A 20,483-nucleotide genomic window follows, 5' to 3' on the forward strand; every position below is an offset into this window, starting at 1 on the left:
GAATATCATCTATCAGAAATTGGGGTTAGAAATACCCCTGGCAGTTGGCGAAATTATGCTGGGCCTTAATAACATTGGATCTAAAAGTAGCGGTCTATTAACTATTTTGCTAGTCTCTGCAAGGCTGATCATTGCTCGAGAATGGATATCGCCAAAGCCTCCAAATGTGATGGATTGGTGGCATTTAGTCCGACAGACATATGATATGGAACAGGCATTGGCTAAGTCAAGAGGCATACGTTCAGTCGTTAAATGTAATACAATATGGGGGTCTTGGCTTTAGATAATCTCCTGGAAACTCTAGGATACTTAACATGGTGAGGTTCTAGAATGTATCTCGGTATTTATTTTTTATGTGCTCCTTGTTTAATTACCTTATCTGTGATATAATGTTTTGATATTGGTGGTATGCGGTATTGATACTGCTTTGATGTATTTGACTGTACTGTGCATTACCTAATCATTGGCAAACAAAAAAAGAAAAAGAAAAAAAAAGAAACACACCTGAGAGGAAGCGTTAGACACCATGACATCTGAAGGCAGATGCCAAAATACACCTGAGAGGCAGCGTCCGACACCAGGACATCTGAGGGCAGATGCCGAAACACACCCAAGGCAACAACAGATACCAGAAGCTCTGAGGACAGATGCTGAAACACACCCAAGGCAACAACAGACATCAGAAGCTCTGAGGACACATGAAGAAACACACCCAAGGCAAAAACAGACACCAGAAGCTCAAAGCACAGATGTTAAAACACACCCAAGGCCACAACAGACACCAGAAGCTCTGAGCACAGATGCTAAAACACACCCAAGGCAACAACAGATATCAGAAGCTCTGAGGACAGATGACGAAACACACCCAAAGCAACAACAGACACCAGAAGCTCTGAGCACAGATGTTAATACACACCCAAGGCAACAACAGACATCAGAAGCTCTGAGGACAGATGACGAAACACACCTAAGGAAACAACAGACACCAGAAGCTCTAAGGACAGACGCTTAAACACACCCAAGGCAACAACAGACATCAGAAGCTCTGAGGACAGATGACGAAACACACCCAAGGCAACAACAGACACCAGAAGCTCTAAGGACAGATGCTTAAACACACCTTAAGGCATCGTCAGACACAAGGACATCTAAGGGCAGATTACGAAACACACCCAAGGCAACAACAGACACCAGAAGCTCTGAGCACAGATGCTGAAACACACCTTAGGGCATCATCAGACACTATTCAGACTTCTGGGAGCAGTTTTCTTCTAGCGAGTGGGTACTTACCACTGGACCAGGTGGTCCTGCCTGACCGGTGGCACCAGGCTGTCCTTGCTGTCCCTGCACATGGGAAGAGAAAGAGAGAAAAGTGTAAAATGTCAAATGTCTGAGAATGCACGCTGAGCACTGTCACCTCATCCAGCTAGTCTGAGGGTAGGCACTGGGGCCCTTGCTGCCCCTGATCGGACAGTGAGGGGCGGCCACTGCTGTACAGAAGGCACAAATAAACGCCTCTAAAGACCAACAAATGAGCCCCTCGCCTGCATTACTCCCACTTTCTCAGCTTGAAATGCAACCAGCCAGCGAGGTTGGGAATTTCCATTTTCACCCCTGTCATATTCCACCAGCTCCCATCCTGCCTCCCAGGGACCATTCTACCTACGACTGGCCCACTCTACTCCCATTCTCATTCACAATCTTTTAAACTCCACTGCACACAAGCACTTCTTCCTTGAAGGCGGGCCGACCATTGCTTCCGAAATCGATTCCAATACCATTCCACTTCCATCAGCCCCAACCTACGCTCCACCTCCTCCTCTGAGTAGTGACCTAGCCTCCTTTTAAATTAGAGTTCAAAGGGTTTCCACCTCCTCTTCCACGCAGGCTCCCACCTTCTACAGAACATTCTGAAAATACTGCACCTCCTCCGAGGGCAGGTCTACCCAATTCTTATAAAGTGTAATACCTTCTGTAAAGATGAACCTTCTCCCACATTCTACAGCCTTCCACTCTGCCAAGGATGCACCACTACCGGGGTCAGATCTACCCACTTCTTGTAAAGTGCAGTGCACCACCTTCTCTAAGGTTGAACTAACTCCCATCTCCTGCACCCCACCACTCTGCCAAGGATGCACTACTACAGGGGACAGACCTACCCACTTCTTGTAAAGTGCAGTGCACCACCTTCTCTAAGGTTGAACTAACTCCCATCTCCTGCACCCCACCACTCTGCCAAGGATGCACTACTACAGGGGACAGACCTACCCACTTCTTCTAAAATGCACTGCACCACCTTCTCTAAGGATGAATTAACTCCCACCTCCTGCACCTCACCACCCTGCCAAGGATGCACCACTACCGGGGACAGACCTACCCACTTCTTCTAAAGTGCATTGCACCAGTGCACCACCCTCTCTAAGGATGAACTAACTCCCACCTCGCACTGCACCAGTGCACCACCTCCTTCTTCACCTGCTTCCAACCACTGACATATAAAGTCCAATTACAGCAGTGCTGCTTCTTGACCAAATACCGCCCCCACCAACCTTCTGAAGTCCTTCCCCACTAACGCGCTGCTGACTGCCACAGGAAGTTCCATTATTTATCGTCTCATGTCAATTGTACCAATGCTCCATCTCAACCTCCTCCAAAGACCGACTAATCCTCAACTTATGATGTTTTCATTATTAATCTGTTGTCCTGACAGTCGTTGACCATCAATGTTTCTTTGCCAAACAGAACTAGCAAATTCAAAGCAGGAAGCTTTCGTTTACCTCATGGTCCCAGTTTCAAATCCTGGCATGTCTCCTCAGCCTATCATCCTTCTGAGGTACCATGGAGTTAGTTAACCATAAACATCTGTTATTGAGCACCAAGATGCCCCACAGAGTGAGCATGTGCTTTAGAAATACAAGTTATGCTGCTATGTTAGGTTGTGCTTTGTTATACAGCTTAAACCCTCTTTTTAATTCTAATCCCATGCTGCTCTCACCTAACGAGTGAGTCAGAGACTGAGATGACTTACGTAGTGCTTGCTCTGAATCACTTCGCTTCAATGAGTTAATCCAGGCCAATTGCGCATGAGATGGTGGAATCAAAAGGACAATGGGAGACAGATAATGAACAACAGAATTTTCAGATGCCTACGGATCTTGGGTGGTGTTTAGTCGAAGGATGGGTGGTCTATAGAACTGAGCTATGAATACCCAACCACCAACCAGACCTCTTAGATCTGAGCATTGGTAAATGCTATCACCAAAAGGATGGTTTCCATACAGTGAGAGCTCGTTTGCGCAAGACACATTGTTCTGGGTTGTGGCCCGACTCACTCAAGTGTTTATACTCACCTGCCAAAGTTCAGCCCCACTCGGGGCCATCTCTGCACCCAACCACAATACTAACCAACTGTGAACCTCACGTCAAACAAATCAGTCCATGGCGTGTCTGAAATACTGAGACAATGCTTCGCTAGAAACACAGGTCTGAGCCACCAGATTAAAATCCTAATGAACTATTTTTTACCATGTTTCCCTTTATGTAGGCATCATATATGCCATCACAGCCGAAAGGTCCAGCATACTTTGAGATATGTGGCTTCAGACATCAAAGGTGCATCCCAGCCTCGTTTATTGAGGTGCATACGCCCTACTTCTTGGTCTTTATGCTCTTCTTAAAACTCACCACAGGACCGGGGATGCCTCGTAGACCTTCCGTTCCTTGCTTTCCGGGAGGACCCTGAGGACCAACTGGGCCGGTCTTACCAGGACCACCTGCGGCACCAGACTCGCCCTGTGAACACAGAAGGGAAAACACATTAGCTGAAATTTGGTGATGTGGTACTGTTTCTGAAGTCACTGGTGTGGGTTGAAGGTATAGAAAAGGACTGCCCCTCTTCCCCGAGTTAAAATCATGAGCTGTTGAGTTATTTTCTTTCATATCTTGTCAATAAAACAAGTAAAGATGGCTGCTCAGGGGTTGGAGAAGATGTCTTAGTCTGAGTAACAGAGAGATGGACTTTGTGGTATAAAGGATGAGTCTAGACTGGGGAGCTCAGCATTCCTACATAACTGTATTACAAGACATATTAATGGGGAATTAACTGCAGCAAACTCCTTTAACCAGATATAAACATATTTATTAAACTATGGCAGAATGAGGCACGATAGATAATAAATCTAGCGTCAGTTCAGCGCAGCTATGTTCAGCGCAGTATCCGGGCCCAAGGCCTCAACAAGTAGAGGGCAGCTGATGACGTAGACACCAAGCAATGTCACATTAGAGATGAAAGCCTTACTGGTCCAATATGAGCTCATTGGTGAATCTACATGTTTACAAAGCAGACCTCAGTTATGACTGGCATTAATCTACTGCTGCTGCAGAAATATGAATATTACTCGTGCTAATCCACAGCCGCTAAAATGTCAAAGGAGAGTAGATGGGGGCCCATAGTCCGGCACCGAACCCTAGTGACAAGGCTGCAATGGGGAAGCTCCTACCTACAGATGTTTATCAGAAGAGATCCTAGCAATATCCAGACACACAATGATAGCCTGAGGCCACCGAGGGAGCAGAAACCAATATCTCTCGCCATGAACCATTAGGCCTCCATTAACATCGATTGGTAGTGGTGATGGAGAACACAGAAACGTCCACCAGAATCCCAGATACATCCAATGTTTTATCAGGTTCACTCTCTGTTTAATCTTTACTTCTCAGTCAGCTCCTTGTTTCTCAAGCCCAATCACCTAACGAAAGACCCCATAAAGAAACTGAGTATGCAGGAACCAGAGCAAGTACAAGAATTAGGGACCGATATAGGTTACAGTTTGGTCCCTGTTCAGAGTCAACTGGTGATAAACATAAAAGCAAATCTGAGCATGACTCATAATGAGCCTCATCATGAGTGGCCAATGGGACATGAACATTACACTGGGCTGAGGTCAACACAAGAAGATCTACCACACGGGAGGCTAGTGTAAACACCTGATGAAACTCACAATAGGAGGGAAAGATCGCTTCAATATCAACTTGACTCAGGACACAGAGGTCAACATAAAAGCTAGCTCAACAGGGCTGTACACAGTCTAACTCAACATGACACTGCGTGAGAGACCATAATAACCTGCACCCCACATAAGAGAACAAGGTCAACTCCAGGTGAAGATCAACCTGGAAGGATAACTCAATGTGAGCTACAACAATGGAAGCTAAGTAGAATCTGGGAGCCACGTGGGAGGCCGAGTCCCCTCTATCAGTAATGTAGACTATGGGTCATCGCAAGGTGACCTTCAGCAGGGGAAACGGACATCATCTATCAATATTGAGGACTGGGGTCAACTCAAAATGAACGTCTGCATGGGAAACGGAAGCCAAATCTATCAATAACAGAGACTGAGGTCAATAAAAGGAAAAGCTCATCACGAGGACTGCGATGAACAAGACATGGGCATCAACATGGGAGGCTGAGCTCAACTTCTGATGAAACTCAATATAGGAAGCAGACTTCAGCACAAGACGTAGCTAAAACTGCGAGGCTGAGATCCACACAAGACTACCTCAGGAAGATAAATCAACAAACAACAAGCCTGAAGAATATCAACGTAGGAGGCCAAATCACAACTATCCCCAAGACAGAAGGTAATTGAGATCATGTCATCAGGATAAGCCTTAGCCTTGGAGGCTGAGATCTGATAAACATGTGTTTCAACATATGAGGCTGAGGTCTCAAGATGGGAGGCTCAAGATGGGAGGCTGAAGTAAAAGCAAGTTCACCCTAAACATTGCAGACACAGTAAACTCAAGATGCACTTCAATTTTGGGAGTTCAATGTCAACACAAAAACCTATTTGTGCTCAATAAGCAAAAACTCAGCATGGAACTTAATATCGCAAGACAAGTGAGACCTCAACTCTGACAAATAACATCAACTCCAAATAAATCTCACCACGATACTCTGTCTAGACATCTAGAAAACCCTTAATACTGGAAACCAAATGAACATGACCCTCAATATGATGGGCTGAACTCAAAACAAGATGAACTTTCACATTAAAAACTGAGGTCAGCACAATATGAAAGTCAACATGGGCGGCCGACATCAACTTCTGATAAACCTGAATATAGGAGATAGGTGACAACTCAAAATGGAACCAACACAGGAGGCCAAAGTTACAACAAGGTTACCTCTAAACAAAAGCCATGACAACTCCTTACACTGGTAGGTGTTACCTGTCTGTTGCAGAGAGATCTGGTTCCTGACACTGGTAGGTGCTGCCTGTCTGATGCAGGAGAGATCTGGCTCCTGACACTGATAGGTGTTACCTAACTGCTGCAGAAAAGATCTGGTTCCTGACACTGGTAGGTGTTAACTGTCTGCAGCAGGAGAGATCTGGTTCCTGACACTGGTAGGTGTTAACTGTCTGCAGCAGGAGAGATCTGGCTCCTGACACTGATGGGTGTTACCTGTCTGTAGCAGAAGAGATCTGGCTTCTGACACTGGTAGGTGTTACCTGTCTGCAGTAGGAGATCTGGCTCCTGACACTGATGGGTGTTACCTGTCTGATGCAGGAGAAATCTGGCTCCTGACACTGATAGGTGTTACCTGTATGTATCAGGAGAGATCTGGCTCCTGACACTGATAGGTGTTACCTGTCTGTAGCAGGAGAGATCAGGCTCCTGACACTGGTAGGTGTTATCTGTCTGCTGCGTAGAATTCTGGATACTGACACTAGTAGGTGTTACCTGTCTGCTGCTGGGAGATCTGGCTCCTGACACTGGTAGGTATAACCTGTCTGCAATAGAGAGATCTGGTTCCTGACATAAGGAGGTCTTATCTGTCTGCTGCTGAAAGATCTGGCACTTGTCACTGGTAGGTGTTACCTGTCTGCTGCGTAGAGATCTGTCTTCTGACACTAGTAGGTGTTACCTGTCTGCAACAGGCAAGATCTGGCTCTTGTCACTGGTAGGTGTTACCTGTCTGCTGCAGAAGAAATCTGGTTCCTGACAGTGGTAGGTGTTAACTGTCAGCTGCTGAGAGAGCTGGCTTCTGACACTGGTAGGTGTTACCTGTCTGTAGCAGGAAAGATCTGGCTCCCGCCACTGGTAGGTGTTACCTGTCAGCTGTGTAGAGATCTGGCTTCTGACACTAGTATGAGTTACCCGTCTGCTGCGTAGAGATCTGGCTCCTGACACTGGTAGGTGTTACCTGTCTGCTGCATAGAGATCTGGCTCCTGACACTAGTAGTTGTTACCTGTCTGCTGCTGAGAGATCTGGCTCCTGACACTGGTAGGTATAACTTGTCTGCAACGGAGAGATCTGGCTCCTGACACTGGTAGGTGTTACCTGTCTGCTGCATAGAGATCTGGCTCCTGACAGTAGTAGTTGTTACCTGTCTGCTGCTGAGAGATCTGGTTCCTGACACTGGCAGGTATAACCTGCCTGCAGCAGGAGAGATCTGGCTCTTGTCACTGGTAGGTGTTACCTGTCTGCTGCAGAATAGATCTGGTTCCTGACACTGGTAGGTGTTAACTGTCAGCTGCTTGGAGATCTGGTTCCTGACACTGGTAGGTGTTACCTGTCTGCTGCAGAAGTGATCTGGTTCCTGACACTGGTAGGTGTTAACTGTCTGCAGCAGGGGAGATCTGGTTCCTGACACTGGTAGGTGTTACCTGTCTGCTGCAGGAGAGATCTGGCCCTTGTCACTGGCAGGTGTTAACTGTCTGCTGCAGAAGATATCTGGTTCCTGATACAGGTAAGTGTTGCCTGTCTGCTTCTGAGAGATCTGCCTCTTGTCACTGGTAGGTGTTATCTGTCTGCTGCTGAGAGATCTGGTTCCTGACACTGGTAGGTATAACCTGTCTGCAGCAGGAGAGATCTGGCTTTTGTCACTGTTAGGAGTTACCTGTCTGCTGCAGAATAGATCTGGTTCCTGACACTGGTAGGCGTTAACTGTCAGCTGCTTGGAGATCTGGTTCCTGACACTGGTAGGTGTTACCTGTCTGCTGCAGAAGAGATCTGGTTCCTGGCACTGGTAGGTGTTAACTGTCTGCAGCAGGAGAGATCTGGTTCCTCACACTGGTAGGTGTTACCTGTCTGCTGCAGAAGAGATCTGGTTCCTGGCACTGGTAGGTGTTAACTGTCTGCTGCAGAAGATATCTGGTTCCTGATACAGGTAAGTGTTGCCTGTCTGCTGCTGAGAGATCTGGCTCTTGTCACTGGTAGGTGTTATCTGTCTGCTGCTGAGAGATATGGTTCCTGACACAGGTAGAGTTGCCTGTCTGCTTCTGAGAGATCTGGTTTCTGACACAGGTAGGTTTTACCTGTCTGCTGCGTAGAGATCTGGCTCCTGACACTAGTAGTTGTTACCTGTCAGCTGCTGAGAGATCTGGCTCCTGACACTGGTAGGTAAAACATGTCTGCAACTGAGAGATCTGGTTCCTGACACTGGTAGGTGTTACCCGTTTGCTGCGTAGAGATCTGCCTCCTGACACTGGTATGTGTTACCTGTCTGCTGGTGAGAGATCTGGTTCCTGACACTGGTAGGTATAACCTGTCTGCAGCAGGAGAGATCTGGCTCTTGTCACAGGTAGGTGTTACCTGTCTGCTGCAGAATAGATCTGGCTCCTGACACTGGTAGGTGTTAACTGTCAGCTGCTTGGAGATCTGGTTCCTGACACTGGTAGGTGTTATCTTTCTGCTGCAGAAGAGATCTGGTTCCTGACACTGGTAGGTGTTACCTGTCTGCTGCAGAAGAGATTTGGTTCCTGACACTGGTAGGTGTTAACTGTCTGCAGCAGGAGAGATCTGGTTCCTGACACTGGTAGGTGTTACCTGTCTGCAGCAGGAGAGATCTGGATCCTGGCATGGGTAGGTGTTACCTGTCTGCTGCTGAGAGATCTGGTTCCTGACACTGGTAGGTGTTAGCTGTCTGCTGCTGAGAGATCTGGCTCTTGTCCCTGGTAGGTATTACCTTTTCTGCTGCTGAGAGATCTGGTTCCTGACACTGGCAGGTGTTATTTGTCTGCTGATGGGAGATCTGGTTCCTGACACTGGTAGCTCTTACCTGTCTGCTGCTAAGAAATATGGCTCCCGACACTGGTAAGAATAACCTGTCTGCTGCTGAGAGATCTGGCTCTTGTCACTGGTAGGTGTTATCTGCCTGCTACTGAGAGATCCTGTTCCTGATACAGGTAGGTGTTGCCTGTCTGCCTCTGAGAGATCTGGCTCTTGTCACTGGTAGGTGTTATCTGTCTGCTGCTGAGAGATCTGGTTCCTGACACAGGTAGGTGTTGCCTGTCTGCTTCTGAGAGATCTGGCTCTTGTCACTGGTAGGTGTTACCTGTCTGCTGCTGGGAGATCTAGCTCTTGTCACTGGTAGGTGTTACCTGTCTGCTGCTGGGAGATGTGGTTCCTGTCACTGGTAGGTGTTATCTGTCTGCTGCTGAGAGATCTGGTTTCTGACACAGGTAGGTGTTACTTGTCTGCTGCAGGGGAGATCTGGCTTCTGCCACTGGTTGGCGTTACCTGTCTGTTGGTGAGAGGTCTGGTTCCTGACATTGGTAGGTGTTAGCTGTCTGCTGCTAAGAGATCTGGTTCCTGACACAGGTAGGTGTTGCCTGTCTGCTTCTGAGAGATCTGGTTCATGACACTAAGAGGTGTTACCTGTCTGCTGCTGAAAGATCGGGCTCCCGACACTGGTAAGAATAACCTGTCAGCTGCTGAGAGATCTGGTTTCTGACACTGGTAGGTGTTAACTGTCTGCTGCTGAGAGACCTGCTTCCAGTGACAATGGTAAGTGTGACCTGTCGGCTGCAGGAGATATCTGGCTCCTGACACTGGTAGGTGTTACCTCAGTGCTGCTGAAAGATCTGGCTTGTGACACTAGTAGGTGTTACCTGTCTGTTGCTGAGAGATCTGGCTCCTGACAATGGTAGGTGTTACCTGTCTGCTGCTGAGAGACCTGGTTCCTGACACTGGTAGGCGTTAACTGTCAGCTGCTTGGAGATCTGGTTCCTGACACTGGTAGGTGTTACCTGTCTGCTGCAGAAGAGATCTGGTTCCTGGCACTGGTAGGTGTTAACTGTCTGCAGCAGGAGAGATCTGGTTCCTCACACTGGTAGGTGTTACCTGTCTGCTGCAGAAGAGATCTGGTTCCTGGCACTGGTAGGTGTTAACTGTCTGCTGCAGAAGATATCTGGTTCCTGATACAGGTAAGTGTTGCCTGTCTGCTGCTGAGAGATCTGGCTCTTGTCACTGGTAGGTGTTATCTGTCTGCTGCTGAGAGATATGGTTCCTGACACAGGTAGAGTTGCCTGTCTGCTTCTGAGAGATCTGGTTTCTGACACAGGTAGGTTTTACCTGTCTGCTGCGTAGAGATCTGGCTCCTGACACTAGTAGTTGTTACCTGTCAGCTGCTGAGAGATCTGGCTCCTGACACTGGTAGGTAAAACATGTCTGCAACTGAGAGATCTGGTTCCTGACACTGGTAGGTGTTACCCGTTTGCTGCGTAGAGATCTGCCTCCTGACACTGGTATGTGTTACCTGTCTGCTGGTGAGAGATCTGGTTCATGACACTGGTAGGTATAACCTGTCTGCAGCAGGAGAGATCTGGCTCTTGTCACAGGTAGGTGTTACCTGTCTGCTGCAGAATAGATCTGGCTCCTGACACTGGTAGGTGTTAACTGTCAGCTGCTTGGAGATCTGGTTCCTGACACTGGTAGGTGTTATCTTTCTGCTGCAGAAGAGATCTGGTTCCTGACACTGGTAGGTGTTACCTGTCTGCTGCAGAAGAGATTTGGTTCCTGACACTGGTAGGTGTTAACTGTCTGCAGCAGGAGAGATCTGGTTCCTGACACTGGTAGGTGTTACCTGTCTGCTGCAGGAGAGATCTGGCCCTTGTCACTGGCAGGTGTTAACTGTCTGCTGCAGAATATATCTGGTTCCTGATACAGGTAAGAGTTGCCTGTCTGCTTCTGAGAGATCTGGCTCTTGTCACTGGTAGGTGTTATCTGTCTGCTGCTGAGAGATCTGGTTTCTGACACAGGTAGGGTGTTAACTGTCAGGTGATGAGAGATCTGGCTCTTGTCACTGGTAGGTGTTATCTATCTGCTGCTGAGAGATCTGGCTCTTGTCACTGGTAGGTGTTATCTATCTGCTGCTGAAAGATCTGGTTTCTGACACAGGTAGGGTGTTAACTGTCAGGTGATGAGAGATCTGGTTCCTGGCACGGGTAGGTGTTACCTGTCTGCTGCTGAGAGATCTGGTTCCTGACACTGGTAGGTGTTAGCTGTCTGCTGCTGAGAGATCTGGCTCTTGTCACTGGTAGGTGTTACCTGTCTGCTGCTGAGAGATCTGGTTCCTGATACAGGTAGGTGTTGCCTGTCTGCGTCTGAGAGATCTGGCTCTTGTCACTGCTAGGTGTTATCTGTCTGCTGCCGAGAGATCTGGCTTCTGACACTGGTAGGGTGTTAATTGTCAGCTGATGAGAGATCTGGATCCTGGCACGGGTAGGTGTTACCTGTCTGCTGCTGAGAGATCTGGTTCCTGACACTGGTAGGTGTTAGCTGTCTGCTGCTGAGAGATCTGGCTCTTGTCACTGGTAGGTATTACCTTTTCTGCTGCTGAGAGATCTGGTTCCTGACACTGGCAGGTGTTACTTGTCTGCTGATGGGAGATCTGGTTCCTGACACTGGTAGCTCTTACCTGTCTGCTGCTAAGAAATATGGCTCCCGACACTGGTAAGAATAACCTGTCTGCTGCTGAGAGATCTGGCTCTTGTCACTGGTAGGTGTTATCTGCCTGCTACTGAGAGATCCTGTTCCTGATACAGGTAGGTGTTGCCTGTCTGCCTCTGAGAGATCTGGCTCTTGTCACTGGTAGGTGTTATCTGTCTGCTGCTGAGAGATCTGGTTCCTGACACAGGTAGGTGTTGCCTGTCTGCTTCTGAGAGATCTGGCTCTTGTCACTGGTAGGTGTTACCTGTCTGCTGCTGGGAGATCTAGCTCTTGTCACTGGTAGGTGTTACCTGTCTGCTGCTGGGAGATGTGGTTCCTGTCACTGGTAGGTGTTATCTGTCTGCTGCTGAGAGATCTGGTTTCTGACACAGGTAGGTGTTACTTGTCTGCTGCAGGGGAGATCTGGCTTCTGCCACTGGTTGGCGTTACCTGTCTGTTGGTGAGAGGTCTGGTTCCTGACATTGGTAGGTGTTAGCTGTCTGCTGCTAAGAGATCTGGTTCCTGACACAGGTAGGTGTTGCCTGTCTGCTTCTGAGAGATCTGGTTCATGACACTAAGAGGTGTTACCTGTCTGCTGCTGAAAGATCGGGCTCCCGACACTGGTAAGAATAACCTGTCAGCTGCTGAGAGATCTGGTTTCTGACACTGGTAGGTGTTAACTGTCTGCTGCTGAGAGACCTGCTTCCAGTGACAATGGTAAGTGTGACCTGTCGGCTGCAGGAGATATCTGGCTCCTGACACTGGTAGGTGTTACCTCAGTGCTGCTGAAAGATCTGGCTTGTGACACTAGTAGGTGTTACCTGTCTGTTGCTGAGAGATCTGGCTCCTGACAATGGTAGGTGTTACCTGTCTGCTGCTGAGAGACCTGGTTCCTGACACTGGTAGGTGTTATCTGTCTGCTGCAGGAGATATCTGACTCCTGACACTGGTAGGTGTTACCTGTCTGCTGCAGGAGATATCTGGCTTCTGACACTGTTAGGTGTTACCTGTCTGTAGCTGAGAGATCTGGCTCCTGACACAGATAGGTGTTACCTGTCTGCTGCTGAGAGATCTGGTTCCTGACACTGGTAGGTGTTACCTGTCTGCTGCAGGAGATATCTGGTTCCAGACACTGGTAGGTGTTACCTGCCTGCTGCAGAGAGATCTGCTTCCTGACACTGGTAGGTGTTAACTGTCTGCTGCAGGAGATATCTGGTTCCTGACACTGGTAGGTGCTACCTGCCTGCTGCTGAGAGATCTGGTTCCTGACACTGGTAGATATTACCGGTCTGCTGCTGAGAGATCTGGTTCCTGACACTGATAGGTGTTATCTGTCTGCTTCTGAGAGATCTGGTTCCTGACACTGGTAGGTGTTACCTGCCTGCTGCAGAGAGATCTGGTTCCTGACACTGGTAGGTGTTAACTGTCTGCTGCAGGAGATATCTGGTTCCTGACACTGGTAGGTGCTACCTGCCTGCTGCTGAGAGATCTGGTTCCTGACACTGGTAGATATTACCGGTCTGCTGCTGAGAGATCTGGTTCCTGACACTGGTAGGTGTTATCTTTTTGCTTCTGAGAGATCTGGTTCCTGACACTGGTAAGTGTTACCTGTCTGCTGCCAAGAGATCTGGCTCTTGTCACTGGTAGGTGTTACCTGTCTACTTCTAGGAAATCTGTTTCCTGACACTGGTAGGTGTTACCTGTCTGCTGCTGAGAGATCTGGTTCCTGACACTGATAGGTGTTATCTGTCTGCTTCTGAGAGATCTGGTTCCTGACACTGGTAGGTGTTACCTGCCTGCTGCAGAGAGATCTGGTTCCTGACACTGGTAGGTGTTAACTGTCTGCTGCAGTTGATATCTGGTTCCTGACACTGGTAGGTGCTACCTGCCTGCTGCTGAGAGATCTGGTTCCTGACACTGGTAGATATTACCGGTCTGCTGCTGAGAGATCTGGTTCCTGACACTGGTAGGTGTTATCTTTCTGCTTCTGAGAGATCTGGTTCCTGACACTGGTAGGTGTTACCTGTCTGCTGCCAAGAGATCTGGCTCTTGTCACTGGTAGGTGTTACCTGTCTACTTCTAGGAAATCTGTTTCCTGACACTGGTAGGTGTTACCTGTCTGCTGCTGAGAGATCTGGTTCCTGACACTGGTAGGTGTTACCTGTCAGCTGCTGAGAGATGTGGCTTCTGACACTGGTAGGGTGTTAACTATCAGCTGCAGAGCGATCTGGTTCCCGACACAGCTAGGTGTTACCTGTCTGCTGCCGAGAGATCTGGCTCCTGACACAGGTAGGCGTTACCTGAATGTTGTTGAGAGATCTGGTTCCCGACACAGGTAGGCGTTACCTGTCTGCTGCTGAGTCATCTGGTTCCTGAAACTGCTTGGTGTTACCTTCGAGGCTTTGTACCCCAGTGCACTTCATCAGACCTCCAATGAGGACAAGTGATGAAGTACAGGGCCCCAGTACCTTCGAGGCTCCGTACCCCAGTGCACCTCACTATTCCTTGAAGAAGCGCTTGTAATCAAGGGGGCTAGTTTAGTGCCCATCCAGACCCAGCCACCGCACACAAGGTCACAGGGCTGAGGCGGGAGCTCGGGTAACTTCTGGACTGTGTAAATCAGCGAACCAACCACCCTCTCCCACCGCCATAGGGAAACGGGGCAGGTGTACCTTCCAGACTCTGTACCCCAGAAACCCACTTAGCCCCCCCATCAGGACACGTCATCAAGATGCAAGCCACGTACCTTGGAGACTTCATACCTGAGTGAACCCCACCATTCTCCTTATAAGGACACGGTATGAAGCCAAGTTGTAGGTACTTTTGACCTCCCTCCCCCACCACCACCCAGGACTGAACCCCCACACCCCTTCCCGTCAGGGCACGTGGTGAGGATGAAAGCCGGGTACCTTTGAGCCCTTCTCGCCTTGGCGACCTTCCGGACCAGGTGTGCCCGCCGGACCCTGCAGGAGAGAAAGAGACATTAGACAAGCGCACAGCTCAAAGAAGCCCCTTCATCTCTGCGAGGCGCCCCACCCCCTCCGACCGCAGCCCCCTGCCCGGTAGCCCTGTATATATTTGCATTAGGAAGCTGCCGCGCGTCCCACGGACTGGAATGTGCTGGAATTTCCTGGACGGGACACCGGGGAACACTGGCCCTTTGCTCCAGTGGGCCGGCCTGATGGGAGGCAGATGTGAACAGAGGGCCGATTGTGTGCTGGGGGGAGAGAGCTGGAAACAGCACAGATCTCTTTACACTCTGGGCTGGGGAGGGATGGGGCAAGGGGCCCCTGGCATCTGCCTGTCACCCGCCCTGGAGGCCCCCAGGGCTCTGGCATCTGTCTGTCTCCCGCCGTGGAGGGCCCCTGGCATCTGCCTGTCACCCGCCCTGGAGGCCCCCGGGGCTCTGGCATCTGTCTGTCTCCCGCCGTGGAGGGCCCCTGGCATCTGCCTGTCACCCGCCCTGGAGGGCCCCTGGCATCTGCCTGTCACCCGCCCTGGAGGGCCCCTGGCATCTGCCTGTCACCCGCCCTGGAGGCCCCCAGGGCTCTGGCATCTGTCTGTCTCCCGCCGTGGAGGGCCCCTGGCATCTGCCTGTCACCCGCCCTGGAGGGCCCCTGGCATCTGCCTGTCACCCGCCCTGGAGGGCCCTGGCATCTGCCTGTCACCCGCCCTGGAGGCCCCCAGGGCTCTGGCATCTGCCTGTCTCCCGCCGTGGAGGGCCCCTGGCATCTGCCTGTCACCCGCCCTGGAGGGCCCCGGGCCCCTGGCATCTGCCTGTCACCCGCCCTGGAGGCCCCCAGGGCTCTGGCATCTGCCTGTCTCCCGCCGTGGAGGGCCCCTGGCATCTGCCTGTCACCCGCCCTGGAGGCCCCCGGGGCTCTGGCATCTGTCTGTCTCCCGCCGTGGAGGGCCCTGGCATCTGCCTGTCACCCGCCCTGGAGGGCCCAGGCATCTGCCTGTCACCCGCCCTGGACACCCGCCCTGGAGGGCCCCAGGGCCCTTGCATCTGCTTGTCACACGCCCTGGAGGGCCCCAGAGCCTTGGCAGCTGCCTGTGACCCGCCATGGAAGCCCCCTGGGCCCTGGCATCAGCCTGTCACCCGCCCTGGAGGGCCCAGGCATCTGCCTGTCACCCGCCCTGGACACCCGCCCTGGAGGGCCCCAGGGCCCTTGCATCTGCTTGTCACACGCCCTGGAGGGCCCCAGAGCCTTGGCAGCTGCCTGTGACCCGCCATGGAAGCCCCCTGGGCCCTGGCATCAGCCTGTCACCCGCCCTGGAGGGCCCCTGGCATCTGCCTGTCACCCGCCCTGGAGGGCCCTGGCATCTGCCTGTCACCCGCCCTGGAGGGCTCCAGGGCCCTGGCATCTGCCTGTCACCCGCCCTGGAGGGCCCCTGGCATCTGCCTGACACCAGCCCTGGAGGGCCCCAGGGCCTTGGCATCTGCCTGTGACCCGCCATGGAAGCCCCCTGGGCCCTGGCATCAGCCTGTCACCCGCCCTGGAGAGCCCCAGGGCCCTGGCATCTGCCTGTCACCCGCCCTAGAGGGCCCCAGGGCCGCCGCATCTGTCTGTCACTCGCCCTGGAGGGCCCCTGGGCACTGACATTTGCCTATAACCCACCCTGGAGGTCCCCAGGACATTGGCATCTGCCTGTCACCCGTTCTAGAGGGCCCCAGGGCAGCGGCATCTGTCTGTCGCTCGAACTGGAGGGCCCCTGGGCCCTGGCATCTGCCTGTCACCCGCCCTGGAGGGCCCCAGTGCCCCCAGGCGGTGGCCATAGTATCGGCGCATCCCTGGTACGGGCTGAAGGGGCCCCTGTCAGGTGTGGCACCTCCAGCCAGTCCTGCCTTTCAGTCGCCGACCCTCTGCATTTTGGGACTTGTAGTTTCATCGTAGAAGTACGTGAGTGGCAGGCACAGAATGCACAGCGAGGATGCACAAAAAGCCAGAACTGACTGAAGCTGTCACATATAACATGGATGCCCTTCGCAGCTATGGAGCTCTTCCGGGGCAGAGGTCACTGCCCCCCATCGGGTGTGTTTGTGGGATACTGTGTAATGGTTTCTGCTTCCCAAGTTTTATGACTTCTGGGGCCTGCATTTCAAAAATGGTAAAGATGGTGAAAGCACAAAACGTTTGTCTGAGCTGCCATAAGCAGATTTATGCACGCTTTATGCAGTGTTAATACAGCAGAATTATGACAATAGCACAGCAAAAGCTGGTGTGAACTGTGCACCTTACAACGAGGAAACGAACATGAAAAGACTAAGTTCTTACATTAATCCTCATTTAACGATTCATTTGCTGGACTAGCACAAAAACTGCGTGCGGCAACACCCGTTACCTTCAATATCTGTGGAGTCCCTCAAGACTCATCCCTCGGCCCTACCCTCTTCAACACATACATGATGTCTATGGCAGCGTCATCCGTGCACATGACATCAACATCATCTCACATGCAGATGACACGCGACTCGACTCCCCCTCTCTAACAAGACCCCAAGTTCACCGCTGCATGATTGAAGTCGCTAACAGGATGAAAGCCGGCTGTCTCAAGCTCAACACCGACAAGACACAAGTAGTGATCTTTGGCAAGAATGCCTCACCATGGGACTCCAACTGGTGGTCAGCCAAACTCGCACGCACACGCACACCCAGACCCCACGGCAGGAACCTTGAAATAATGAACAACTAACTGAAAATTCCCACACAAGTCAACGTGGTCACTGCACCCTGGAGATGTGAGCAAGATCTTCAAATGGCTCCCAAGCAACTCTAGGAAAACTCTCAATCATGGCCATCGACACAAGTAAGTTGGATTTCTACACCGGGGCCACCGAGCAACTTACTAGAAGACTACAAGCCATTCAGAACTCGGCAGCCAGACTCATCCTCAACCTCCCACACAGAACTTGCATCACAGCACACCTCGGGGAGCAGTGGGGGGAACTCCACTGCTCCCGATACAAACGCGCTCTCCTTCCACCAAACAAGCAGACACCGGCGTTCCTACTCGCAGCCATCCCACGCATACACAGTACCATATCAGGAGGACGGGTGTTCTCTTACATCGCTCTGAAAGCCTGAAGCGTGGAACGGACTCCCTCTCGCATCGGAGCCCCTCCTCTCTTCTTGAATTCCACAAGAAGCTGAAGACCTAGTTTTTCAATTAACCAGCCTACCATAGGCAGAGGTAGGCTCACACCTGCTCAGTGCCAGGATACCCTCGCGGGAGGTAGTGTGCTTTACAAATACACTTATCACAACATAACAATATTCCAACCGTCTCTGAATAAGCACATTGAAAGTGTGGCAAGATTACCAAACTGGATGAATCCTCGTCTCCCCATAGGATAGATGACAGCAAAGCGGTGGTCAAGAGACCACTCTTTCCCCTGGTTAGATGAGTTTGTAGCCGTGGTGGGGTCGAAAAGTCAGTCCTTCCATAGGATGGATGAGTTCACAGTCGTGGCGGAGTCGAGAGGTCAGTCCTTCCCATGGTTGAAAGAATTCTTACCCTGGTGGGGTCTAAAGGTCACTGCTCCTCCAGGTTGGATGAGTTCCTAGTGTTGATGGGGTCAAGATGTTACTGCATCCTAGGGTTGCGTGAGTTTCTACCTTTCATTTAGTCAAGAGGTCACTCCTTCCCCAGGATGGATAAGTCCCTACCTGTGGTAGGCCAAGAGTTCACTCCTTCCCCAGGTTTGATGAGTTCCTAGCTGCAGAGGGGTCAAAAGGTCACCACTTCCCATGGTTCCATGAGTTTCTAGCTTGGCAGGGTCAAAAGGTCGCTGCTCCTCTCGGTTGGATGAGTTCCTACTGTTAATGGGGTCAAGACATTACCGTCTCCAGGTTGGATTTGTTGAGCGCCTTCACAAAGTCAAGAGGTCACTCTCCCTAATTTCCTTAGGTGGGATCAGTTGTTAGCTGTAGAGGGGTCAAGAGGTCACTCTTGCCCCTGGTTGGATGAGTTCATAGGTCGACAGGTAAATGTTTGCCCAGGTTGGATGTCTTTCGAGCTTGGTGGGGTCAAGAGGGCACTCATTCCCTGGGTTTCCCCAGGATGGAGGAATGCTGTTGGGTCGTGGTGGGAGGCGGGTCAAGAAGATCCTGCTTCTCCAGGATGGATGAGCTCCAAGCCTGTCACTCTGCTAGAAAAGAGAAAGTACTTTCTGCATGGACCTGCTGTACACGGCTCGGATGCTTTAACTTCAGAATTTTGAACACGCTACTTCAAATTGTACCATAGAATTTTCGATTTTTTAAGCTTTGAGGGACACAAACTTGTTCCTAAAAAGTACACATCGTATTTTGGTTGTTCCTTGTGACGTTATTTGCGCTGTTTAGCTGATAATAAGCTTTCTATGTAAAGCTGCCCTGAGGAAGCCTTTATGTTAAGGCGAAACACTTTGGCTGTGTTTGTGTTTTTCGAATAACACCAACAAAAGACAGGCACAAACAAACAGGACCCACTAGTCTTATCAACGTTGCTTCTTGTACAAACTCTCTTTGTGTACTCTTTGTTTTGTTGCCTCTCGTTTGCGTGTTTAATGTTCTTAATGTATGACCAATGAGCAGCTGGTCATTGGACGTGGGCAACTTGAGCTTTGAACACAGTCACAATGATACCTTCAGGAGGTGCAGCACCAGTTTCCATAGCTGCCATAATTGAGCCAATGTAAACTGTTTACTGACTTTTCTTTCTGCTATCTTAAAGAGGAAAGGCAATCGGAAACAAGGCGATAATTACAGGTCAAGTTAAGATTGGATGAAGGTTTTCCACCTGGGTGGAACATAAGAAGTGGAAACGCGACAGTTAATGAGATTGACTATAGTCGGAGCAAGTACATGAACTGCAGGATGAAACATTTCAGCTGGACAGGGATCAACAAGAGATCTGTAAATTTTCTTCCAAGAATAAAAAGAGTTAGAGCGGATATCCACAGAAAATAAGAGCAAGTCGTCAGATAAGAATTGGAATTAGCTGATGAGTCAAGAACAGAATTCCCAATAGTAAAAGTAAAGGTAGATTGTATTTGTTGAATTTTTGTGCTGAAATATGAAGCTAAGGTTTCACAGACCTCGAAAAGAACAAGTTTCTTACCTTTGGTAAAACTCCCTCTAGTGGCCACTTTATCTAACTACAGATTCCTCCCCTTCACCCCAAGAGTCATACTGGATCCAGAAATTGTCTAAGCAATAGCACCCAGGCGCCGGCAGGTGGCACAATCGGACTCTGCGGTGGCCTCCCACTGGCTGCCAAAGTGACAGCCATCAATCAGGAATTTATAGACTGCACTACTCACCCGTGATTGACAGCCATCAATCAATCAATCAATCAATCAATCAGGGATTTACAGAGCGCACTACTCATCCGTGAGGGTCTCAAGGCCCTGTCACCATATATAGGCACCATATATAGGCACCATATATAGGCACCATATATAGGCACCATTCCTGCACACTGACTGTAGTTCTCTTTTTAACTTCTTTCGCGTGCCAAGGCATGGAACAACAATTACTGATCAAAACATTGCAAAGTGAAAAACCTAGATTGTGACCCTTTTTCAGAACCCTAAAAGTCCACTTCACAGAAAGGGGAGGTGGGAGGGTGCCGAGGAGTCTGCAGTAGGAGAATCCATGAGAAAGGGCATCACTGAAGGTAAGTAACTTGTTCTTCTGATAGACACTTCTAACCGCAGTTACTTCACCTTTTGAACAAATACCAAAGCAGTTCCTGATCAGGTGAAACGGCCCTCTGTGGC

General features: G+C 50.3%; 1 protein-coding gene across 8 annotated transcripts in view; it reads right to left on the bottom strand.

Annotated features, from left to right (window-relative positions):
• COL11A2 (collagen type XI alpha 2 chain) overlaps positions 1-20,483 on the bottom strand; it is a 348,341-nt gene that overhangs the window by 36,319 nt on the left and 291,539 nt on the right. For all 8 annotated transcript variants that reach the window (XM_085619742.1, XM_085619662.1, XM_085619350.1 and 5 more), the window contains 3 exons: positions 14,626-14,679; positions 3,685-3,792; positions 1,291-1,344 (listed from right to left, as the gene is read on the bottom strand). In XM_085619742.1, coding sequence (XP_085475868.1) covers positions 1,291-1,344; positions 3,685-3,792; positions 14,626-14,679 — 216 coding nt within the window. The remainder of the gene's footprint in view (positions 1-1,290; positions 1,345-3,684; positions 3,793-14,625; positions 14,680-20,483) is intronic.

The sequence above is a fragment of the Triturus cristatus genome, chromosome 1_1 (genome assembly GCF_964204655.1).
Source record: "Triturus cristatus chromosome 1_1, aTriCri1.1, whole genome shotgun sequence".
NCBI lineage: Eukaryota > Metazoa > Chordata > Amphibia > Caudata > Salamandridae > Triturus > Triturus cristatus.